The 26,122-nt window shown below is 42.2% G+C and overlaps 1 protein-coding gene across 2 annotated transcripts; it reads left to right on the top strand.

Moving 5' to 3' along the window:
- Positions 1 to 515: 515 nt before the first annotated feature.
- RIOX2 (ribosomal oxygenase 2) lies at positions 516 to 25,922 on the top strand. 2 transcript variants are annotated; one of them, XM_076001119.1, is made up of 10 exons: positions 516 to 563; positions 5,301 to 5,771; positions 10,340 to 10,459; positions 12,619 to 12,747; positions 16,924 to 17,027; positions 20,266 to 20,368; positions 21,155 to 21,323; positions 23,440 to 23,528; positions 24,921 to 25,010; positions 25,499 to 25,922. In XM_076001119.1, the coding sequence occupies exons 2-10, from the start codon at positions 5,340 to 5,342 to the stop codon at positions 25,655 to 25,657; spliced, it is 1,395 nt and encodes a 464-aa protein (XP_075857234.1). In that variant the 5' UTR covers positions 516 to 563; positions 5,301 to 5,339; the 3' UTR covers positions 25,658 to 25,922. The 2 variants fall into 2 exon arrangements, with proteins under 2 accessions (XP_075857234.1, XP_012622434.1); XM_012766980.3 differs by having other exon boundaries at positions 21,152 to 21,323.
- The last annotated feature ends 200 nt before the right edge of the window (positions 25,923 to 26,122 follow it).

The following is a 26,122-nucleotide window of genomic DNA, read 5'->3' as shown; positions in this document are numbered from 1 at the left end:
GACATGAACCTTTTGTTCTTTGTGTCTATAGCCATAGACACAAAACATTTCCTTCTATTTTTAAACCAGGATTGTTTCTCCTGGAGCAAGATAACAAATAACAGTTGACTTAGTACAAAGAGGTAGACACAGAGCCATAAAAAGAAGACGGAGGAACCTGGATCACCAGCTCCCTAAACTTGGGTAGTTCGCTTTCCCTTCCAGGCCTCGGTTTCCCCATTCATAAAAGGAACAAGGGTTGTACCAGAACACTTCCCCAAATCCAATCTCCTCCCACAACACCCAACTAAAGGTAAAAAACAAAAACAAAAACAAAGGCAAAGCCATTTTTTCCTTCCACACGAGGAAAGGAACATCCAGACAGGAACCCCTGACATCCCTAGGCGACCTGGTGGCAGGAGCGTCTGCCGGGCCGGGCCTCCCCCAGCACCACCACGTGCGGCCCGGCGCGTCGCGGGGCGGCCCCGGGCAGGAGCGCCCCGCCCCGGAGCGAGCGTGCCCACGCCGCCCCGCCCCGCCCCGCCCCGCCCCCGGCCCGCGGCCGCGCGCAACAGGCCGCGCTGGTGAGTGGCGCGATCCCGCCGGCTTTCCTGCGCCGCCGCACCCGGGGTCGTGCGGGGTCCCGCGGGGCGCGCGCGCGCGTGTGGGGGCCCTTGGAGCCCGGGGGGCAGTCCTGGTGGCGGGCGCTGTGGTCGGGGACGCGGGGACGCGCGCCCACGCGCTCCCTGTCCCCGGAGACCGGGCAGTGCCCCGCGCGGCGGGCTCAAGGCGTCGCGGAGGTCCTGGGCACGGGGAGTGGCACTCGTGCTCGGCCCGGCCGAGAGTCGGGACAGGCGCGGGGAAAGTTTGGCGGGGAGGGTGGTGCCGGCAGCCGCCACACGTGCTGTGCCGCCTGCGCGTCAGGTTGGGCCTAAAACACACGTTTTGCGGCCGGGGAATCTGAAGTTCGGGTGTGTAGAGACAGGGGAAACTGCGTCTTTCTTTCCAATAATTCTGGCCTTAAAATTACGGCCTACGCTTCCAATTCTTTTATCAGCTAATAATTCTACAACGGCTGTCCGACAGCTAAGTTGCCCAACAGGTTAGTAAGAAGACCTGGTTATTCACTGTTTTCAGGAAGGGTAGGCCGGGGAGTCAGAGGATCTGATTTCATCACTAATTAGCTCTAGATTCAGCGCCAGGAGTTTCTTTTCACTGGGACCATATTTAGAGGAACCTGATTTATCTAGCTTTTTCCATCATCGCTTGGTTTTTGCCTCATGGTCACCAAAATACATTGAAGTACAATTCATTTTTTTTTCTCTAAAATGGAACTATAACTGCTGATCACAGCCTTAGGTCAACAGGAGAACCAGTTTCCACTCCTTGGTTGTAATTTCTGTGAGCCTGAAAGAAATGTTTTAGGTTAGCCTAGGCACCCTTGTAATATGTTAATATAATTTCTGACAGGTGTGTGTGTGTTTAGTAGAGCTGATTTTGACTGTTGTCCATCCTCAGTGGATCTAAAATCCATCGAGGGAGCTTATTACGTTAATGCGGATTTCTGGGCTCCTGCCATCCGAAGTGGCAATCCCAAGAGCTTGATATGGGGCCTAGCAATTTGCATGCTAACAAGTGTTGCTGGTGACTCTGGAGTGCACTCTCTGAAGCACTGCTAAGGGGATATAAAGACACCTCCCCACCTCCCTCCACTCATTGGTGATAACTACTGATGTCTAAGGTGCCTTTTAGCTCTTAACAGTACTGTTGAACATCCAAGTGACAGCTGCCATCAGAAAAATAATTCCCACTTCACAAGCCATCTGTTTCCTCCTATTTTGTGCACGGTCTTTCCCTAAAATTGTATACAGACAAAAGATGCAAAAGTGAAACAAAACTCAGCAAACATTTCTTGAGGACCTCCTATGTGCCACACTCTGCCAGGCTCTGGCAACGTACAGGTCTCTTCAGGAAGCTGTGTTATGTCTTCATGTCATTAAATATTATAGAAAAGGAGATTAGTACACATTAAAAATACAGTGACTATTTGTTGGCTATAATATGGGCATCAATATTGATTTACTTGTAGAGTTTATCTGTGGGGCAGTTACCAAAGTATGAACCATAAATCTTTTGACTTAATCTTTTTACGTTTTAATGCTTATAGTCAACTCAAATGGAAAACAATTGCTTTTCAAAAAACGTTTTTCTGTAGCTTTATAGAAATGGTTATTCTAACTTCTATTTGGGTGATCCGGGAGGTTTATAGGTGGCTTTTGTTGGCTGTCCTAAACAAAGCACTCTCAATTATTACATTAGTGGATTCTGAAACATGCTTTTTTACTTATTACTGTTTCTGAAACTGTAATGCACCTTACAATTTTTGTATGTTTGTTGTGGTAGGTAGGATATGTCATCTATTCTCCCCCTCCACCCTCCAAAAGCTGTTAAGAGGAATGGTGGTTTTATAATATGATTAGTGTGACAATCAGAGAAATAATTTAAATGCCCAGTAACCTCTGAGCTAGGTTGCAATTAACTGAGCCTCAAATCATTTCAACATGAACATAAAGAAACAATTAATGATGTAACTTTTGGCAGTATAAGTAGTAAAATTTATGTTCTAACAAAAGCATTTGTTTTGCAGTATTGGAGTTTGTTAGTGATTGTAGATGGGAAAAATTCCTTAGGTGATTTTATTTTGGCTTAAGTATTTTGCGTACTGTTTACCCACATTTTCTGGTTAATGTGTTTATACTGTATTCATAGATTATGCCTAAAGAAAACAAGCCTTTCACCTGCATTTCCTGCTGCTCCCCTTAAATAAATTTTAGACTGACCAATTATGAGAGAAGATGTATAACTGAATATAAAATTGCTTTATCAGGTAACCTTAAGTGATACAAACCTCATAATCTCATAGTTTTAAAAAATTAAATGTGAGCAATGTGTCAGTGTTCCCAAGACCATCCGTAATTCAGTGATTTGCTAGGAGGACTCTGGGCTGATTTACTACAGCGAAAGGGTATCAGGCACAATCGGCAAAGCAGAGAGGCACATGGGGTGTCCTGGGGAGACGAAGCACAAGGTTCCAAGGATCTTCTACCCACTGGAGTCACAATGGATTGCTCAGCTGCTCCAGTAACTAGTTGTGCCAACACCTGTGAAATGTTGCCAACCAGGGAAGTTCATTATAGTTTCAGTTCCCAGGGTTTTTATTGGGGGCTGATCACGTAGGCAGCCTCTGCCTGGCACAGGCCAAAATTCCAGACTCCCAGAAGGAAAGCAGGTGTTCAGTATAAACCGTATTGTTTATACAGTTTAGGCATAGTGAGCCACTCTTATCAGTTAATAGTGGTGGGAACCCTTCCAAAATCTTAGGTTCCCAGACATCAGCCCCAAGCTGGCCTTTCAAAGATAGCAGTTAGGCCTGCTGTGGTAGCTCTTTTCTGCACAAGCAGTACTTCTTACTGAATCTGTTTTCATAACTCCTGTATTTCTGAGTCATTTCAGAGTTCCAAGTGCTAGCAGTGCTTTGTCTCACTGAAGCCTTGATTCCTTGGTTTGAGAATTCACGCTGGTCTGTTTGACTTAAGAGAAACAGAAAACATTTTCAGAAAATGTGTCTCATTGACCACATGCCCTAAAACAGTAAGGTTTATTTTTTTTCCAAGTTTAAGCCCTTACCCCCCTCTATTATAGGATTTAATATCAATTTATATAGTTTTCCACCATGCTCCTGTGTTTCCTTACTGGAAGCATTTTATCTTTTGAGGAACTGAGCTATTTGTGGGTACAAAACATAAAAGATAAGAGAATCTATGAGAGAGTTTTATTATTTTGACGTTTCTACTTCCTATTTTGTTCAGTTTACATCTGGGTTGCATGCTTAAAGGTTCTTTTTATAAATCAGTTAGTGCAACATTTAACATATGGTTCTAGGGTGGGTGCTTCCTAGGCTAGAACGCTAATTCTACTCACTCTACAGTGTAGCTGTGATACTGCTTAGTTATAATGACAAAAGAGCAGAAAACGAACGGTATTCTTGCAATTCTGATATTCAACAAAATTTAAAACCATAATATTTATAAATAAATTACTTGTCTTTCCAAAATTTTGGTTTTTATAAGCACAGTGGTTCTTAACCTTTTTGGAGGACACAGACTTCTTTAAGAATCTGGTGAAAGCAATGGACTCCCCAGGGGAAGAAAAAATACTTTAAAATAGAATTTTACAGTCTCAGAAAATTTATATAATTTGAATTACAGTTCCCGAAAACAGATGAGGGAAACCTACATTATAAGTGTAACAATAGTTGTGGTTTGGGGGCAGTTCTGAGAGAAGGTTGGTGATAGTTGGGAGTGTTGCTCCTCTTGCTACTGAGAAGTGTATCATGGATGGGCAGCATCATTATCACCTGGAAGCTTGTTAGAAATGCAGAATCTCAGGCCCCACCTCAGATCTGGTGAATCATTACCTGCATTTGAGCAAGACACCCAGGTAATCTGTGTGCACATTAAAGTTGGAGAAGTGCTGTGTCAGAGTGTAGTGATGTTAGTGTTTTATTATGTCTTATTTCAGTTAAAAAGTTATATATAGCTTTTTAAAGTCTTGGTATACAACTAATCTTTGCCTTCATTTTTCAGCCCCTAATTAGGCTTTTTTTTTTTTTTTTTTTAATGTATGAGAGTTTCTTATAAAGTGGAAATTTCCAGGAATAAGCTCAGATTTGGAACTGAGGATCTTCAGGCAGTTGAAGAGACTCGGGAGCAAATAGCTTCTTGCTCCAGCCACCAGGTGGCACCACTGGTCCGGTTGCCCTGCTAACAACAGTTGAAGTTGGTGCTTGAGTGAGGAGCACCTGGCAGTGGGCGGCTGCTGGTTGTTCTCCAGTCAAGTGTGTGTAACCCAAGGTACATCTAATTAGATTAAGGGCCTAGTGCTAGCTGCAGCCAAATTCAAGATTTATGACTGGTGTGACAATGGCCACAGGCTAAACCTATGACTAGGCACTGCTGAGACAGTCAAATGGTTTAATTTGTCATACTGCCTAATAAATAATGAATTCTGTGACTTAATGCTTGTGTACAAGAAAAAAACATGTTTTCCATTAGATAAATATAATCTGGTGTTTGAAGCTGAACTTTATCTTGGAAGAAATGGCATTGGCTTAAGGCTGTTGCATATCCCGGGGGAGGCAGCATTGACTTACAGAGAGTTCTCTTGAAGGCGTAATGATCCTGCAAGTTGGGTGTGATCCACTAACACCAACACTGGCATTCCTTCTAAATCTAACCACGTGTGTTTTGTTCTTTTGGTAGGTTCGCATTTCCTTACTACTTTGTCTTCAAGACGGAACTATGCCAAAGAAAGCAAAGTCTGGAGGGAATGGGAAGGAAGAAGGGCCTATTCCCTGTAAGCAGGTGAAGGTGGAGGCAGCTGCGGGGCCTTCCACTTTAAACTTTGACAGCCCCAGTGATCTCTTTGAAAGTTTAATCTCACCCATCAAGACCGAGACTTTTTTCAAGGAATTCTGGGAGCAGAAGCCCCTTCTCATTCAGAGAGATGACCCTGCACTGGCCACGTATTACCAGTCCCTGTTCAGGCTAACAGATCTGAAGAGCCTGTGCGGCCGGGGTGTGTACTACGGAAGAGATGTCAATGTCTGCCGGTGTGTCAATGGGAAGAAGAAGGTTTTAAATAAAGAAGGCAAAGCACACTTTCTTCAGCTGAGAAAGGATTTTGATCAGAAAAGGGCAACAATTCAGTTTCACCAACCTCAGAGATTTAAGGTAACAGGTTTCCCCAATGCAGAATCCTCATACATACTAAAATGCTAACATTTGGTGACAGATCAGCTCAAGGGTGAATATGTGGTATGATGATGATTAGCCTCCCGCCAGTTTGAGAAGGGACAGCACTTGTTCTTTAAATGCATTGTGATTTAGGACATTTTAACTATGTCATCTTTTGGTTAAACTGTTAAGAAACTCTAACAACTCAGGCTGGACATTATTAGTTGTCATTGAGCTGCAAAAACTAAATTATGTTGCAGTTTATAAAGTTATTAAAGTAGCACTATGCCTCTAGGAGCATGTTCTGTGGGCTGGTTTATGTTTTTCTATATGTTTATTTGGTTTGTCTTGTCATTATAATTTAAGGCATGATAGCATCAAGGTGATCATTTTTCTTAAAGTTGTCTCCCTTTACTGCTGACATCTATCTAAGCAGAAGCTTCAGAGCCATGACCAGATCACATACTGGATGCATGTTCAAGAAAGAGACTTCACCCTTATTAACAGCCCAGTGAGTGACATTGAGGCACAGGGTCCTAAGACTACTGCTGGTGACGCAGTAGTAGGTGGAGGATAGCTTTGATTTGCGAGTCCAGAGGACTGGCAAATTTTAAATTTATTCTACATCAGGGATTGACATTTGGGAAATAATTTGCCTCTTCTGTGCTCAGTTTCTACACTCTTATAAAATGCATATTTAGAATGAGCTAATCTGCTTTCCTAGATGCTTGACCCTGATGCTTGGCATCTTTATCTCATCTCATGACAGATGGCCAAGAGCAGGAGAGGGTCTGTTCTGAATTTTGGATAAAATTTTTTATCCCCATTTTAACCCTTTTCTGTGACCCATGGCTAAACCAATTTTGGCAGCATGGGAAGAGAAAGAGAGGGGTTGGTGAGTTCCATATTGAGGGGAGTGTATTCTGGCTGTATTGACGGCTTCTGGGCTCTGTCATCAGTTACCAATAGTGTTTCTCATGATTTAACTCAAAACCTGGCTTGTTAGATCCGTTTAGGCCTCATCTAGTGAATGAGGCCCTTTCCTTTCTTGTCTAAAGGATCTTGAACCTAGTCATACTCTGGATGAAATATAAGTACTCTGGGATTTTTCAGGACAAGTCCTGATTGCAGTTTTCCATTTCAAACAATCATAAGAAGTTGAAATGTCCCTGAAATGCCCACCTTTTGGCTGTAGCACTCAAAAAGAATTTACAGATCATTTGCCAGACCAAGTTATGATTTTATTTCAGAAAATATGGACACCCCAGATAAAATGTTTCTAAGATAGTCCTTGACTCTTTACCTGACTAGAAGTAGCACTTTTAAGACTGGTTTTTAGAAAGCTAAAAACTACGAACATAAATTAATTCAGTGAAGTTGATTGCATGTGATGTGGTCTCAGACCAGCAGTGAGTTGTTATTTGGCACATGTGTGGTGTCCTCTGTGGCTGTCATTTCTGTACTGTAGAGTCATCTCCCCCAGGGCTTTTCTCTGCTTGTCCACTTAAGCCCTGCACATTCGTTATTTGGGATTCCAGGTGGCCAAGAATCTATTTCCTTTGCCCTGTTGACTCTGCTCTTTGGCCCAGTTTATTAAAAAGCAGGAAGGATAAGCTTTCTCAGCCCAAATTCAGCCCCCAGGCTGGAAGAGTATGCACCCGTTCTTTTTGTTATTGTTGTTGTTCTCCTTCGCCGCCCATACTTGAGAAACCATAAACTGTAGGAGCTCACCCTCGTACACTAGAAGCTGGGCTTTGAATACTATGTTATGGGGAGGCTTAGTGTTGTGTGTGTGTTTCTTTAGGAATGGGCATATTAGCATCAGAATAGAAAAACTCTACAGGCAGTTCATTACTGGCTGGGTTGAGAGACTATAGGAGTGGACAGTTAGCCCTTTGATTATTGGGTCTCAGACTGTGTACAGCTTATTAGTGTAGTTAGTCTAGAAATGACTAAGGAGCTAACCAGAGAACCATAAGTTGTTCCTCACCTGCTTTGGATAATCCATAAATCAGATGTTCTGGTGAGGGGAATTATCACAGTTATTTGCATCTTGCGTGGCAGGCTAGTGTTTACCAAATACCTTCACGTGTTAACTTTTGACCCTTACAACAGGCATTTGAAATAGAGCAGCCATTGTGGTCTCCATTTTCCATGTGAAAAAACTGGAGGTCATAGATGTGACTTTTCCATAGCTGTTCTGAGCTGGTAAGGGTTTCTGACTCCAAATTTAAGGCATTTTCCTACCATACTTTGGAAAATGTTAATTGAGACGTTAATTGAGGCTTTTTGCGTGTGTGTTTTGCCTTTCTTTAGACATTCTCATGGGCTTCTCTTCCTAGGCATGGCATTCAGTTTTGATTTTGTGGGGTAGGTCAGTGGAGAGAGGGGGTTGTACCCAGCCAGGAGAGAGACTCCCACCTTCTCCCTTTGATTGTTCCTGGTCCTCCTTGGCCTCTCTGGACATGGTTGGGAATGACGTGGTAAAGGAGAAGACAGATTTTCAGGGGCCTTGCTTAGTGAGTTGGTGTTGGTAAAGCAATCACACTTGCATTTGTGATAACACTGCTTTGTAATTTCAGTAGGATTTAAGATAAGTTGTTTTATGCCGTTCCCCCACAGTCTTAGGATGGGAGTGGTAATATGTTTATATTGCAGATAAAGAAACCAAAGTCACCTACCTTATGAGGACAACTTGGAGCGAAGTGGTTTGACTACACATACCTTTCTGGTAGGCCACAGTTGGCAGATTCAGAAGCTTGAAGGTGCAGGAGAAATGGAAAAATGTACAATTGATAGCATTTTCAGTGCCTTTAAGAAGAAAAGAGACATATATTTATTAGTTATGAACCCTGATGCTTGAGTTGGGAACTATAAAGTCACCATACGGGCCTGAAGGACCTCTCAGGCCATTGGAGAGAGCAAAAAGCCCCAGTTTTTTGGTGGTACCAGTCATTGCATAAATGTAATTATAGAACCAGGTTCTGCTGACCTCTTGCTGAAATAAATTAGCCTCCTTGCGAGCTCTGTTAACTCGTTGGAGCTATTCAGAGGCCATAAAGTTATTTTTTTCTGTGTTAAGTAGAACCTCTGAGATCTATAAATAGAGAAGCCCAGTGGTCTGAATAAAGATATGTTCCAAAAGCTTTTTTCAAACTGACCCAATTCTTTCCCACTCGGTATTTTAATACTGTAAATCCTTTTTTCAGACCTGTGGTAGAATTGACTGCCAAGCTGTGGTCATTGGTTTACTCAGCAAATATTTTAATATGTTGCAATGTATTCCATGTGCCAGGTACCATACATTCATATGTTTAAAACTTTAATCTCTTTAGTGTCCTTTGTGATTTGTCTTTTCTTAAATTAGCTCAAAGGTAATTTAAGCCTTGAATTTGAATTCTATATCCATTATTTACTAGTTGTGTGTTCTTGTGCCTCAGTTTCCTCATCTGTAAACTGAAAATAATGATGATAATCTCCCCTCTTACGAGACAGGGTTCTTGTGAAGGTTATATAAGTAAGACGTATAAAGCACTTAGAGACAGCGCCTGGCTCATAGGAAGGGCTAATATCCACATGATCTAATTGCTGCTTCCCCTTTTTTCATCAGCCTTGGGAAAATCAGATTTCTTTCTTTCTCACAGGCATGTATGGCTCATGGCTAGGCTCCTAAGTCTCTTGTATGCCCTGAAGAGTTGATTGGTGACTGGAGAGAGGGAACATTACTTGGCCCAGCTGTTCCTTCTCTGTCTGTACCTTCTTCTAGCTAATCATTTTGTTTCCATGGCTTTAAATATCCATTTTGTATAGGCAATTCCCAAGTGTAAGTCTCCAGCCCTTACTTCCTGCCTGTACTTTAAAACATCTCCACATGGGGTCTTAGCACCCCAAACTTAACATTTCTAATGTAGAACACCTTTTTTTTTCTTTTCCTGAAAACTTGTTTTTTAGCAAGTCTTATCTCAGTAAATGGAACTGGGAGCTAATTGCCCCAGTTGAAACCCAGGAGTATTTTTTTTTTTAATACCTTCATTTCCATTTTTTGTTTTGTTTTGTTTTTTGTTTTTACTCCTTTACTCCATCATCAACTCCATCTGTCAGTGCTACTTTCAGAGTATCTCCTACTTCTCTGCTTCTTTTATATCCCTCTCTCACCATCCTGCTGATTTCTCACCTGGGCTGCTACCTGAGTAGCTTCCAGAGTAGCCTCTGTGGCTTCTACTTTTTTCAACAACTCATTCTCCACACAGTAGCCAGGGTGAGCTTTTAAACATGTAAATTCGATGGTGTGATTCTCCTACTTAAAATCCTTCATGACTCCCAATTGCGTGCCTTGCCAATCTCTTGTCTGTGTGCTCAGGTCTTTTCGGTGGTGTTTCTGCACTGGATGGAGGATTCTTAAGGGCAGGGGTGTCGGCTCTTTTCCTGCTTGATTCCAGGGTCTGGCATATAACAGTTGCACAGTAAAGTGAAGGAGAACATGTTCTTATTTCTAATATGTTTTTCACTTCTTCTCTCCCTCTCACCTCCCCACCCCCAGCGTCCGCTTTTTTTGTCCCGTCAAGGATGAGCTTTGGAGGATCCAGGAGAAGCTGGAATGTTTCTTTGGCTCCTTGGTTGGCTCAAATGTGTACATAACCCCTGCAGGATCTCAGGGCCTCCCGCCCCATTATGATGATGTCGAGGTAAGAGGGGAAGAAAATTGCCCAATGTGGGGAAGAACAAGTTGCTGGGAGCCTGGTTTAGTATAGTTGTCAGGGGTAGTTCACATTATTCTCTAAGGCTCTTGGGCCAGGTCTGTGTTTGCTCTTTCTGTGCACTGTCTAGAGATGTTGATCTCATCTAAAGCAAAAATAAATCCCACTAAACTGGTTTCCTGTTCCTTCTCAAAGGGAGAGATTGTTTCCAACCTTACTAACTTTAAGAGCCACACATTCCTTTGAAACAAGTATTTATTTAACTACAGAGAAATGTGATTGGCTTTTTCTTTAATTTCAGAAAGTATGGTCTTTAAATAAGGTGAGGTCACAAATAATCCTTACATCTGCTTTCATTTTGTTTCTTTTTCAGTAGCTGCCAAAAATATGTATATTTTTTCCATTTGCAAAAATCTTGGGACAGCTTGAATAAGGGTCATGATTTCACTTAAGCATTGGCACCTTGACAAGTGTTGATTTCACTCTCATGTGACTTCCAAAAAAAGTTAACTCTTTGGCTTAGGTATTTCATAGTTTTATTTTTGTACTAATACAAGGTGCGAACACAAAGTTATTAGTAAAAAGTCTCCTTTATCCCCTTGTAGAGAAATTTGATATCAATACATTTTCCAAAAGTGTTATTTTTAATATTTTCAATAAGGCATTAAAATACTTTTGGCTGAATAAAGAATAAAAGTCTTGAAGTTTTCCTGTCTGCCAAGGCCCTTTCAATATTCAGGATTTTAGACATTTGGTAATATCTGAAGCTTGGCTTTTTCATCAGAGATTATGGGCTTTCAGCTGTCTGATAGAAGATTTAAAGGAATGAGATAGTGGGATATAAAGAACTCAGAGGCTCTAAGAAAGTGAAAAGAGTGAATATCTAGTATCACAAATATGGATTATCTGTTTTAAAAATAAAAAACCAGTAGTGGAAACTTTCATGTAAGTATAGACTGACATGTGTTTCTGATCTTTCATTTTTGTTTTTTATCTGAAATTTGTACAGTTGACCCTTGAACAGTGTTGGGGTTAGGGGCACTGATCTCTTGTGCACTAGAAAATCTGAGTATAACTTTTGAATCCCCCAGAACTTAACCACTGATAGCCTACTGCTGACCCAAAGCCTTACCAGTAACATAACAATCAGCACTGATTTTGTATGCTGTATGTATTATATACTGTATTCTTATAATAAAGCTAGAGAAAAGAAAATGTTATTAGGAAAATCACAAGGAAGGAAAAATATGTTTCCAACACTATATGTATTTATGAATACTGTAAGTTTATGTCATCTGTTTATAAGATGGATCATCTGTCTGAAATGGCAGGCAACTCAGCTGCCACCTCAATCTACGGTACATATCAAGCAATTCAACTTTTTCTTATAATGTCATGACTTTTTCTGCTTAGTGGGAGCACTTCCAGCATCACTAGTGGCACTTCATATGGGTCCCGTGTTGTTATTCAAGGTTTACAATATTACTGGACTAAACATCTTGAAAAATATATGTGAAAAATGTGAGAGATCACTTTTTACTGCAACACATTATTTATTGGAGGGACAAACTGCTCATGTGGAGATGAGTAGCATCACCCGTTGTTTTAAGCATTACTTGCAACACTTGAGCTCAGGCAATAGCAACAGGAGGTAGCTAAAAATTATTACAGTAGTACAGTATGTGTACACCACAATTAATTTTATGCAGTTATGATTTAATACTGCATTTTAAGCTTATTTACGTTTCTCTTGACTGAAAATGGTGCCATGTATGGTCTGTAAGTTTTGTTTGGAAGTTTTGATAAATTTCACCTTTTTATAATAGATTTGTATATATTTTATAGTAGTATAGTAAATTATAAAATAGACTAGTATGTACATACATTTTATGCATTTATGCCATGCCTTTTTCTTAATTTTTTGATTTTTCTTTTTCTTCAAATTGTTGCATATCTCCAAAAATTTTTCTAGTGTATTTATTAGAAAAAAGTCCATACTTAACTGGACCTGCACAGTTCAAACCCATGTCATTCAAGAGTCAACTGTAATTCATCTAAGCCATTGGAGAGCTGATACTCCAGAAGCACTTAGCTACGTGAGTTGTCAGAAATCTCTCTGATACTCCTGGGTCTTTGGGTCTCTGTAGGTTTTCATCCTGCAGTTGGAGGGAGAGAAACACTGGCGCCTCTACCATCCCACCGTGCCCCTGGCACGGGAGTACAGCGTGGAGGCCGAGGACAAGATCGGCAGGCCGGCACACGAGTTCACATTGAAGGTATGGGATGACTGACCATGTGGGCACCTCTCCTTGGCTGGTTTTCTCTGTTGCTAAGACAAATTCGGATTTGAGGTTTAGACTTTGGTGATGGTCCCCGTGGGAACGTATCCCTGGGTCTCAGGGCAGGGTGGCTCTCGTTGCAGTCAGCCAGCTTCTGGAGGAGTTTTGTGGTTTGTACTTGGAGAAGTGAGCTGAGGAAGTATTAAGTTCATTTTCCTAATAGTCTTTCTCTGTATGATCCAAGTTCAACAGGAATAAAGTGAATTCTGTGAGCCACCGACCTCTAGAGTAAAAGTGGGAGGTCTGGCCTTGGTCAGCTTCCCCACATCTAAGACAACTGTCAGCATGGGGCTGCAAGTTGCTTAGAGCACAGCCAGGAATCACTTAGCTTTTCTGTTGCTAAAATTCCATTTTCCTCCTGAGTATGAAGTAGACTATCCTTGTGTTCCCTTTTCTTTCCCCTGCATATAGTGACCAGAAGAATAGTAATTATGGAAACCCTTGAGGATTCCTCCTCCAGGGAGCAGGTGGCGTGATCATGTGCTGGTTCTTTGGCATCTTGATGCTGAGAAAAATCTGTCTTTGAGCAGTTAGCTTGGATGGAAACATAGCCAGTCCCCAGCAGGAGGGGTTGTGGAGAAAAAGCCTTAGAGGACTAGAAATAGCTCCATAATTAAACTTCATACCCTTCTTAAAACACATAACTTTAATTTCCTTTAGTGGCAGTAGAACAATAGCTAATTCAAACCATTCTAAAGATTCTGTCAACCTGGTATATTTGCATATAGTTGTTTTGTATTTCTTGCATCTTGAAGTTAAAATTAGTGTCTAATTCTTATTCAATGCCTGTGTCTTTTTTGATTTTAAAACCTTTGCCTGTGTGCCAATAACTAGGGGAAACAATCTCCCTTTTAGGATGGGTGCCTATATTATAGGGGACTTAAATGACAATAAAGGTAACTTTTTTGTTTTTTTTGTTTTTTTTTGTTTTTTTTTTTTTGAGACAGAGTCTCACTTTTTGTTGCCCAGGCTAGAGTGAGTGCCGTGGCGTCAGCCTAGCTCACAGCAACCTCAAACTCCTGGGCTCAAGCAATCCTCCTGCCTCAGCCTCCCGAGTAGCTGGGACTACAGGCATGCACCACCATGCCCGGCTAATTTTTTGTATATATACTTTTAGTTGGTCAATTAATTTCTTTCTATTTTTTTAGTAGAGACGGGGTCTCGCTCAGGCTGGTTTCGAACTCCCGACCTTGAGCAATCCGCCCGCCTCGGCCTCCCAGAGTGCTAGGATTACAGGCGTGAGCCACCGCGCCCGGCCAACTTTTTTGTTTTTTAATGCTCTTAGTGGCCACCAAACTATGACCCATCAGCCAAAAAATCCGGCATGCTGCCTGTTTTTGTAAATAAAGTTTATTAGAACACAGCCACACCCATTTCTTAATGTGCTGTCTGTGACTGTGTTCAGGTTACAGCAGCAGAGTCAGTTGCCACAGAGACCACATAGCCCGTGAACCAAAAATGTTCACTGTCTTTATATTTGGCCCTTCACAGTTTGCTGACTTCTGCTTTTGCTGAACCATGTTTATGTAGACTCTGGGTTGGTGATTTTTAAGCTAAAGACTAAGCCATCTGTGGTCTCCGAGGCCAGGGCTGATTTACTCAGGCTGATAGCCTGGCTTGGCCCTGCCCAAGTTGGTCAGGGTTCACAGTGGCCCTCAGGTGTAGAGGGTGTGTGTTCTTTGTATTGTTGCTGTGGGTCTTGGAGGAGATGGAACAGATGCCCATTTAAACACTAAACTGAATACACGGTTCATTAAGGGAAGTCCTAATCTCCTGGAAGGAGAAAGACTGCATTGTACAGTGCAGTGTTTCTCAAGTGCCTATGTTTATATACATGTGAGGTTTTAACCAGTGGGCCTCTTCCAATGAAATCTGTGTCAGTGTCCAATATATGAAGTAGAAAAGCTGAGTCGCTCTGGTTGGGGGATGGACATGGAGGCTACAGTGAGAGCCGTGGGACCCTTTTCCAACTTCTCCCCCATATTCCAGTGGCAGCCTGTCCAAAATACCTGTCAAACCCAGGCTCACAGGGTGAAGACCACCCTGTGATGGAAACACCACTCTGTGGCTTGGGGATCTGACAGATCTGGGTTTGAATTTAGCTGCTGTCACTGATTTGCTACATGTCCTCGGGCAAGTCATTTGTCTACATCTCTGCCTCCTCTTTGTTAAAAGGGAGATTATAATATATACCTTGCAGGCTGTAAGGACTTAAAAATATTATTCTGATGCCTCCTTTAGAATAAAATTCCTTGGAGGAGATATCTATATGTCTGTATTAGTTTTCCTGTTGCTCTTTATCAAATTACCACAAACTCCATGATTTAAAACAACAAATTTATTACCTTATAGTTCTGAAGGTCAGAAGACCAAAAGGGGTTTTACTGGGGTGAGCGGGACTGCATTTCTTCTGAAGGCTGTAGGGGAGAATCTTCCCTTGCCTTTTCCAGAAAGAGATGGGAGGCATTGAGCAAATGTTTGTGGATTAAATGAAATACATAGACATGTGCAACATAGCAACAGTTCAGTGGATGACAGACTGCAGACAGTGCTCCCAGAAGATTATGATGTAGCTAAAAAATTCCTATTTCGTAGTGATATGGTAGCTATCATAAAACATTGTAGTGCAATGCATTACTCGTGCCATTTGTGGGGGTGCTGGTGTAAACAAACCTGCTGCACAGCTGGTTGTATAAAAGTGTACAGTACTGTCCTAGGCCTTCACATCCACTCACCACTCACTCACTGACTCACCCAGAGCAATTTCCAGTCCTGCAAGCTCCTCATGCATGGTAAGTGCCTTATATATGTGTACTGTTTTTTTTTTTTAATCTCTTATACCATATTTTGACTGTACCTTTTCTATGTTTAGATAGATTTAGATACACAAATACTTACCATTGTGTTACAATTGCCTGCAGTATTTAGTATAGTAATGTGCTTTGTAGGTTTGTAGCCTAGGAGCTATAGGCTATGCCATCTAGGTTTGTGTAAGTACAGTCTATGATGTTCATACAGTGACGGAATTACCGGATGGCACATTTCTCAGAATGTGTCTTCATTGTTAAGCAACATGTGACTGTATGTGTGCGGTCTTCACTGGGGCTGGCACAGAGACGCTCAGCCAGTGATAGCTATAACTGTCAGTAAAGCATGTACTAGACTCTTCCCATAGTTGCAGAGAGAAGAGCAGCTCTCAAGAATTCCCTCTCTTCTCTTAGGCAGCTACCATACAGAATGGTTTGGTCTAGGTGGGATTAGGGAGGAGGCAGCACAGGGCAGTAGAACTTTGGGGAGGATATTTCTGTCCACTGGTTTGGGAGACAGAAGGGATAGGGTGGAGGAGGCTCAACTGCCTGAGAAAATGACTGATCTTTAGTTATGTCTATTTTTGGGGTTTAAATAAAGGTTATATCATTTTTCATCCATTCATCCAAACATTTATTGAGCCTGTGTGGTGCGCTAGGTGCTTTGCGGGTGTCGGCTCTGGGGAATACAAGATGGGAAAGATAGAAGCCCTTCCTGGAAGAGCTCAAAAATTCAGAGGGTGGGGGATGGGGAAGTAAAGTAATATAATACAACCGCATGCCCATCACTGTCCCCAGAGCACTGGAAACAGCATCTCTTTAATTCTCAAAATAACCCCACGAGGTGTGGGGCTGTTACTTCCATTTTACAGATAAAGAAACTGAGGCTTTTGGCTGTTAAGTAAATTGCCAGGTCACCAGCCCGTATGTGGCAATGTCTGTATGACTCTAAACTAAAGCAGAATGTGAGAGGGAGGGAGGAGGCTTCCCAGGCACAGGACGTCACCTTCCTTGATCCCTGAATCCAGGTGGGGTAGTTTCGGGTGTATCTGGTCTCAGCTTGAGAATAAAGACGGTGACTTTAGGCACTGAGGGCCTCTCATGGCTTGTGGTTTCCAGTGACAGGCTCATGGACACGGAGAAGCTAGGCTAGCTGGACACACATGAGCCCAGCATTCAGCCTGCTCCTTGGAGTAGTGGTTTCTAGAATGTAGAACTGAGACTCAACCCTGTATTTATTCCCTTAAAGGGGACTGAGAAGTTATACTTCTTAGTAACTCCTCTCCTTTTCTGTTTCTTCCTTCAGCCCGGTGATTTGTTATACTTTCCCAGAGGGACCATTCATCAAGCGGACACTCCTCCGGGGCTGGCCCACTCTACCCACGTGACCATCAGCACCTACCAGAACAAGTAAACACCCTGCTTCCCCACCTAGCATCCTAGCACAGCTCCGAGTCCTGGCCCCCGGCAGCTACGTTCAAGAGGGACATGAGACAGCTGCCGCCACCTCTCATCCAAACCCCGGGGTTTCTGTCTCCTTTGCGGACTTCCATATTCCTTATTCCTTTGATGTCCCACGCATGTGACCAGCCCCTCTGGACATCCTTCTGGGAACGCTGTGAATCTGACTCTGTGTAGGAGCCCGGGGATCACCCATATAGAGGCCTAATAGTTTGGAAAGAAAGAAACTGTAGCTGTGGGTATTTCAGTGTTAGTGATGCCAGGCTGGGCTTGTAGTCTCTTTTTCTTTTATTATAGTAAAACATATATAACATAAAATATGCCATTTTTAAGTATATAATATGTTAGCATTAATTACTGCTTGGCAACCATCGCCACTATGTTTCCAAAACATTGTCGATGCCTTCAACAGAAACTCTGTAACCATTGTAACATCTTGGTCTCTTTTAAGGTTTTTCCTCTTTACAGTCCATGAGGTTCCAGTAGGAAACGCAGTCTGGAACAGTGGGATGAAAAGCACAGGTGCTGACCGCAGTTAAAGCCATGTTTTGTTTCAGCAAGTGTCTTCTCACAAGGCAGGGACTGGGTGGCGGCGCCTATCGTGTGTTGTTTCCAAAGGGCAGCAACCTTGCTGGTCCAAATCATATTTAAAAACAGCAGCTATTAGTTAATTTATTCAGCAATCATGTGCCAGACACTTTGATAGTTGCTGGGAATGCAAGGATTGTATTGAACGGGCTTTGACAGAGCTTATGCTTTCAAAGCGGTGGTAGGAGGGGAGATAGACATGTAAATCGCTATCAGTGTGTGATAAGTTTTGTCGGAGGTTTGCAGAGCAGATTCTTGGAGAATAGAATGCGTTCAGCTAAGCGGGGGCGTCACAGAAAGCTTCAGAAACAACTTGACACCAAAGCTAAGTGAGTCTTAAAGGATGAGTAAGTAGGTGTGGGTCAGAAGATGAGAGTAGGAGAGGATGTTCCAGGCCCAAGGGACAGTAAGTCCCCTCCTGCCTTGAAAGCCATAACTTGTAAAACAAGTTAGTAAGCAGACCTCACTTCTTCCCCTGACTTTTCAGTGTGAAATTCTCCTCTAGGTTTAAGAGACTTACTGGTGGAACTAGCTGGAGCCTGGCCTGAGGTTAGTGCTATCTTTGCCCACAAGTAGAAGGCCCAAGCTTGCATTAGGCTTCCACTTTGAAAAACGCCCTTGTCACTGTGGCTTGTTAGGTTCCTTGCATAGTAAGGGATGGAAAGTCACTAAGGCCAGCTCAAGAAGAGCAGGAACACTTGAGGGAGTTGAGTCACAGGAACTATGGAAAGGCTGGGCCTCAGAGGACTGGGATCAAGTTCATTCTGGATCCAAAGCAGCCCTGGACCTTGGCAGCCACATAGTTTGGCCCTGTGAACATCCATGCGTCTTCTGGTACCCATCATGAACATACTCAGCTACTGCTCTCCCTAATTCTGTCATTTTTATTTCTCTTACTGCCACCAAGTGGTTTCTGGTACTGGGTTTTTGCTCACTCCTTTTCCTTCCTCAGCATCTGTTTACTCACAACATAGGCTCATTCTAAGCCACCATCATCAGTTACTTCTCTGACCTCCCTCTATCTCCTAGACCCTGTCGGCTTTTGCTTCAGCCAGGTACCTGACTCACTTTCTGTTTCCCAGTCCCAAGAGTGAAGATCTGGCAGGCTGCTCCTGGGTCCCACCCACGTGTCTTCCGGTCACTTGGGGCTGGGGAAGAGCCTTACATGTTACCAGAGCTACCTACATCGGGCTGTGGGTGGGTGCTGTGACCCATGTATCGAGGCTGGACTTTGACCTGGGTCTTGGCCAGGGATGGAGCTAGAGTGGGAAAATGGGACTGAAGCATCACTGCTCCCCAGAAATGTTTCTGTGCTTTGAGCCCGGTGCTCCTTCAGCTGCCACAGAAGGGTGAAGATTCGGGACTTCTTCCTAACCCCTCTCAAGGTAGTACCATTGGAGCATTTGGGTCCTGCTGTGTGAGATAACAGCAGGTTGATTTGGGTGTTTTACCAAAGTGAACTCCTCCAGGTGTATTCCTAAATTTTGGAAAGTCTCAAGATCTATTCTGATTCTTACAAGAGCACGGAGCACTGTTTATCTGCTACTAAATTTCTCCGTGAGGAAGTCCTGCATGACTTCCACCTATAACCCTGCAAGGGAAGCACATGTGTCCTCCATGTTGAGGTTCAGTAAAAGATGCAGGGTTGGAATATAACATTTAGTCACAAAGCAGTGAGGCCGCCAGGCGGTGGATGTCTTGAGGAAAGCGTCTCTCATGTAGCTTTTGTCTTTCTTTGCCACATTTCTGGGAGGGAAGCATAAAAGTGTTAATTTTGCTTACTGAGTGAGAAGCAAAAGTCATACTGTGAATTTCCATTTTGCACATAGCCAGCAATTTGAAATCTGCTGGTGACACAGGAAACTTTTAAACAGCTCAGAAATGTTTAAAGAGAGCAACCCAACAGAGTGTGTTTCTTATACTGGCACACACTTAGGAATGAGCCAATTCTAAAAACCCCAGAGAAAGCAAAGGTAATTGAACACAGACACTTGTCCCTAGATGTTATTTTTAGCCGCTGGCTTCTGCTTTCTACCCTGGTAACACCATTGCTAGAAATCAATTTTTTTTTGGAATTTTTGATGTTGGTTGATATTTTACTCAGGAACAGCTTCCCTCTTGTAAGTGACATGGAAAATGTGACATTTAACTGTTCAGGTAATTACACAGCCCAGAGACCTTGCTGTTATCCTAAATGTATTTCTATTGGATTTACTGCACATAAAAACATTTTTTAGGTTCTATAATAAATGTTAAAATATCCTACAAAGCTCTCTTTTGTTAAAAATTGGTCCCTTGAACTTCCTATTTTATGACAGTCTATGATTAATTTTCTGTTATCTTTAAGAGCAATCATGAATAAAGCCTATCTTCTCACCTTTAACTTTCCAAGTGAGTGTCTAGAATAGGGAGGAAGCAGGGTGATTGCTTAGGACAGTCTTAGGTTTCTGTGCTGAGTAATGTCCATTTAATTGAACTCAAAATACCTGGGAAGTTGGAACCCAATCTGTAGCTTTTGGCTTTACTAGCATTAAGTATTTTATGTGTATCTTGTATGCATTCACTGTTTTTTGTTTTTTCCCCTTGGTGCATGTTCTAGTTCATGGGGAGATTTCCTTTTGGATACCATCTCGGGGCTTGTGTTTGATACTGCAAAGGAAGATGTGGAGTTGCGGGCCGGCATCCCCCGGCAGCTGCTCCTGGTAAGCAGTAGAGGCAGGTAGAGGCAGGTAGGAATGAAGAAGGGTGGGAGCCGCAGCACAGGCCAGCTGAAGCCCTGCCTCCTGGAGACCCCAGGATCCTTCTCCCCAGATGGCTAAGCTTGTCTCCTGTGCTGCCCTGCTGAGCCTGTGACTTACAGAAAGAATGGGGTGCTGTGTGTTACGTGGTGATCCAAAGAACCACAGGTGTTGTACCGACAGCTCTTTCACAGTGGCAGTACTGGGCACTGTGGGAATGCTGATTGAATAAATGGTTAAATAAATGAATAATGTGGCCTGGAGAATTGTAGATTTAGCAACTCATCAAATTATTAGTTAGGAGAGACCCACTGCCCTGGAGATCTTGGCCTTGGTGTGTTCCTACCTGGCTTTCCTGTTCTTTTTCACATTTTGAAACAGGAGTACTGTTTAGTTTTGAGAAGATGAATGGATTAGTGCTGAGTTGAGCAGAGGTTGCTTTCACTGTCTGAAGCAGTCATCTTAGGGCAGTGACTTGCTTTCCTAAAGGCAGAGCCCAGACTTTTCCTTGCAAAATCCTGAAAACTGATCTTTTTTGCAAATAATAGGCAGCTTAAGATGGACAGAGTTTACAAGGAAATAGTGGGATATTGTTCTTATGGGCTCAGGTTGTCCCTCCCACTTTAGTATGACATGGATTTATGGCCAAACTGGGTGGCTGGCAGTTGTGCACATTACTGTGGAGATTGAGGCCTGGGCAGGTAGTTCTGCTGGGGTCTGGGCCAAGACTCACTTCTGTGTTTCTAGCAGGTGGAAACCACAACTGTTGCAACAAGACAATTAAGTGGCTTTCTGAGGACACTTGCAGACCAGCTAGAGGGCACCAAAGAACCCCTTTCATCAGACATGAAGAAGGATTTTGTTATGCACAGACTCCCCCCTTACTATGTGGGAGATGGAACAGAGCTGTCAACACCAGGTGGAGCTTGCTGTTTTCTTCTGGGTGGTTTGGGGGCTAATGCGGGATGTTTGAGGCTTTCCTAGGTAGGCTCCTTTGAGCAGATGGAAAGTGTGAAGCACTTTAGTGCCAATGTGGACCTAAATCTACCCTTAGTGTGTATGGCTGAAGGAGATGTGCTATCCTGCATCTCAGAAGTCATTTGTGTGATGGGAAATAAGAGCCCTATCTTTTTGGGTGAGAAATATGTGTATTTATGGGTACCCTGGTATTCGTTTATCTTCAGGAAGTTTTAAGAACTAGAATATTGAAATAATCTTGTTGGAATTAAGTCAGGAATGGGTAAAATGTTGCCATGAGCAGCTGAAATACAAGACTGCCCAAGGTTATCACAGACCTTCTCCAAGTCATAGGTTGACTAATTTATGACAGTTTAGGCTGCAAATGATGTAACATACTTGTGTCAACGTCCTGTAGCAAAGACCACCAAGAACATATTCCTGAGCTCAGACAAAAGTTGGGCCTACTTGTTACAACAGGGAAGACCATGCACCATTGGGAATTGTATGGCATCTGAATAGAAGGTGTTATGAAGGATTTGGGCTTGAATTAGGTGGTTTTGGAAGAAGGGCTTTGCTCTGGGTTGGATGCTGTGAGGAAATGAGGAAACAGAAGGGATTCTGTGATTAGGTCTCTTCTACGTCTTAATCTAGTAGGCAGGAGGAACGTATGAGATTAAAGTTATTGGTGGTAAAGCTGCAGCAGTCACTCATATTAGCCAGGGTACAGGGATGTGTTTGGTCATCATTGTGCCCATTTTTGCCTGAGTTCAGACCTGAGTATGGAGTGGTGGTGTTTTTATCTTGAACTGTCATGGTCACAAGGTGGTCTTGACTGATGTTGGTGTTCCATGAAATTGTGTTCAGTAGAACACCAAGATCTCCAGGGCTGCTGTTCTTTCTCTAGGGTTAAGTGTGAGGAATATTTTTTGCTAACTTTTATAAAAGTTTTATTTATCACTAGGTAAGAACAATTGAAATAGACAATCTAAAGTCCTAAAAACATGGATTTTAGATACATTTTTATTATAATCTTTGGAAGTAGTTTAGAATTTGTTTTGAATTGCATCTATTAATATTCAAAATAGCCAAGTGTTTTACTAGCACATGTTTTAATCTTTAGCAGTACAGAGTTTGCTGAATACCAACTTATGGCCGAGAATACTTTATGGAAGATAATGGCTAAGACAAGAAAAACGTTAGTTATGATCCATCAAGACTCTTTCCACACCCTGATGACGCTGTATGGCTAGTCTGTTTTTAGTGGCTGCCTTTTCACTAAGTAATTCCAGTTTAGAAAAGAGTAGTTGTTTTTTTTTGTGTGTGTGTGAACTTTATTAGATGGCTTCTGTGGGATACTGTGCTTGACGTACATAGAATAATTTGCCAGGGTAACACAACTAGTAATTGGTAGAGAGGTGCAATTTGAACTCAGGTAGTCCTTCCAGAGTGCACATGTAGAGCAAGAAGCCTGTAGAGCAGTGGTCCCCAACATTTTTGGCACCAGGGACGTTTTTCCACGGACGGGGTCAGGGTGGAGCTCAGGCGGTGACGCGCGTGATGGGGACTGCTATAAATACAGATGAAGCTTCCCTAGTCACTTGCTGCTTACCTCCTGCTGTGCACCCTTTTCCCCCAAGTTTCATGGAAGACAGTTTTTCCATGGGGGTGGGCAGAGGGGAGCTCTGAGGCCTGGTCCCTAACAGGCCACAGACCAGTATCAGTCTGTGGATGGGGGGTTGGGGACCACAGTTGTAGAGGATAGAAACTGGAGGGGTGTGCATTCTGTGCAGAAGGCACCACAACACTATTTGTTGCAACAGCCACTGTGCCTCAATAGTATTATTTATTTCTATTTAATGTACTTATTGTCTTGTTATTTGTCTAATTGTATGTCTGCTTTCACTTTAAGAATGAATTCCATAAGAATGTGAACTATACTTTTAATATCACTGTAATGTTGGTATAAGCAAAGACTTGAGTTGGAGAGGGTGCCCCGTGTTTGGAAATCCACATGCGGGCAAGTTTGAATCTGCTGGTGTCCTTTTCTGAAGACTGTCTTTCTCTCTTTTTTCTAGGTGGAAAGTTACCGAGGTTAGACAGCATAGTAAAGCTGCAATTTAAAGATCACATCATCCTCACAGTAGGGCCGGATCAGAATCCATCTGTGAGTATCGCTTCTCAGGGTATTTTCATCATAGGCCTCAGTCACCAGATTAACCATTGTTCCCTGCCCTTCTCCTTTGGGAATCCACCTGTGTTCAGTTCAATGCCACCTCTTCAGGTCAGATAATGCCCAAATATCACTGTGCCAGTTCCATATTTTCCTTCCTGTTGGGCATTTGAGGGCTCGCCTTCATCCCCACCGAACCCTCCTTCACTCCCCTTATGTGGTGATAAATGTCTGTTCCTTGCTGCTCATCTTACTTCAGGCCGTGTTGCTTTGTGCATGGACAAGTGAAGACCCCATTCTGAGTCTTCCTGCTTCTGTCCCTCTCCAGTCCTGTACACTATACGGATCTATTTTTATTGGTGGTTTTGCTGATGCTTCTCCTTAAACTATCATATAGATCATGGAGAACAAAATCGACATTCTGTAACCTGGCCACCTAGTGCAGTGATTCCCAAAACTGACCATGGAATCAACTGGAAATCTTTTTAAAATCATAATTTCCTGGGCTTCATTTGGTCTTAGAGCCTTTGCATTTGTTTTTGTAAAGCTCCCTGTACAATCCTAAGGACCTTTGGAACTATCTCACACCATATGGCTTCACCCTGTTGCTCCTAATCAGCTCTCTTGGGAGTACCCCGTGAATGATTGCAGGGGATGAAGGGGGCTTGCATGGCCCCATCCCCAGATTGGTCCAGCTGTCAGGGCCAGACCTAGAGAGGACTGATTTATAATATATATGTAAAACCTCAGAAGTATATACTCTTACATCCCTATATATAGAAAATAGTGATTTTGATACCCAGTTTGAGACATTGTATGTCAGGCCAAGGTTTTTGGTCCTTATCTAGGAGGTGACAGGCAATAAACTGCACTGTGTAGGACAGGGGGTGAATGGAATCAGGGACCATTTGGGAAGCTACTGTAATTAAAATGGAGTCTTGACATCACACAGCTAGAATATCTCAAGAGTTAATCACTCCATGGTGTTCATAAATTGATTTTTTTATGCAAAGATGACTATACAGGTATGATTAATAGGAGAAATTGAGTGTTTCAATGAAAATTGATATATAAATCATCTTTCTTTAAATCAAGTTCCTGAAGAGGCTCTACCAGTTAGCACTGTTTTATCTTTAACAAAGTGACTTAGAATGACCGTTAATTGCCATGTACAAAGAGTAATCTGTGGTGACTAATGAAGTATAGACATTGTGTGTACACACAATGTACATACACATAACTTTTTGCCAAAAGGATTCTTTACAGTATTCAATAAATTTCACTTGAGCCCTGAGGCTTTCAAGATGACTGATAAGAAAACCCTCCTAGTATTGAATCCCTTAATGTTTTATTGTTGATGACCTAACACTTTTTCTCCCCCTAAAGGATGAAGCTCAAGAAAAGATGGTTTACATCTATCATTCCTTAAAGAATAGGAGAGACACACACATGATGGGAAATGAAGAGGAAACAGAGGTTTGTTCCAACTAAAAACAAATATCTTGTCCTGTGATTTGGGTGGTGGCTGGGAACAATCAATATTTTTGATATATAGATAATGTGCTTTTTATGGCTGCAGTGCAGACTTACCATTCACCCAATTGACAGAACCCTTGCATGATTCAGTCAGTCAGTTTGATGCATATACACCAGTTTTAAAACATGCTAGCTGGGACCTGTAGCCTTATAGGAAAGGTATAATGTAATAAATATGAAGAATTTCATATGACTAGTATCACTTAGTATGTAAATTAGCCTTTCATGAAGTCTAAGCTTTCACACAAGAGTTGGCAATTTTTGTTATCTACTTATAGTTTATCTAAATAACTGATCAGAAACAAGTTTCATATTTATGAAGGGTATCAAAAATAATGATGTATTGAGAATTATAGAAGTTTATGAAAATGCCACTTCAGTGACATAAGCAGTATTTTTTTCTTTTGACTAATTTATCCTTTTTTCAGCCTCATGGACTTCGCTTTCCTTTATCACATTTGGATGCACTGAAGCAAATTTGGAACAGTTCAGCTATTTCTGTCAAGGACCTGAAACTTAAGACAGATGAGGAAAAGGAAAGCCTGGTATTATCCCTCTGGACAGAATGTTTAATCCAAGTAGTCTAGTGCCTTTATCTACTATTTTATATGCACATATTAAAAGAAAATTGAAGAGTCAGATGGAGTAGGTTGAATGGCTACATACATGAGACCACCTCCCCCTTACAGGTAGTCTATGGGCCATATGTACAAAGGCACATGGAAGAAAGAACAGCAAATTACCAAGAGTCCCACAAAGTGATAAAAACTATACTTTTGACAAGTTTATTTAATCCAGTGTGGTAGAAAAGGCACAACTCCAATAAATGTATCATTTAGAATTAAATGTTAACCTGGCTTTATCTTTGTTCTTTGGAAGAAACAACTTCTTTAAAGAGCCTCCTCAGCAGCTCTAGAAAAATTTTAAACAATTAACAGGAGAAAAATTTTTAACTTGGTTTTTTACAATGAAAATATACATACCTTTATGTATACACAAGCCCACCCATTAAAATAAAGTTATTCCTGCAACATAAATTTCATTAAATAATA

This window comes from Microcebus murinus, chromosome 1, assembly GCF_040939455.1.
Source record: "Microcebus murinus isolate Inina chromosome 1, M.murinus_Inina_mat1.0, whole genome shotgun sequence".
NCBI lineage: Eukaryota > Metazoa > Chordata > Mammalia > Primates > Cheirogaleidae > Microcebus > Microcebus murinus.
The sequence above is the reverse complement of the archived record's forward strand: the minus strand, read 5'-3'. Positions and strand labels throughout refer to the sequence as shown.

Excerpts from the sequence above, each read along its gene's own strand:
- RIOX2 (XM_012766980.3), top strand. The coding sequence starts at position 5,340 with ATGCCAAAGAAAGCAAAGTCTGGAGGGAATGGGAAGGAAGAAGGGCCT. Across the intron at positions 10,460-12,618 it reads CCCATTATGATGATGTCGAG|GTTTTCATCCTGCAGTTGGA; the intron begins GTAAGAGGGGAA and ends GGGTCTCTGTAG. Across the intron at positions 25,011-25,498 it reads GAAATGAAGAGGAAACAGAG|CCTCATGGACTTCGCTTTCC; the intron begins GTTTGTTCCAAC and ends TCCTTTTTTCAG.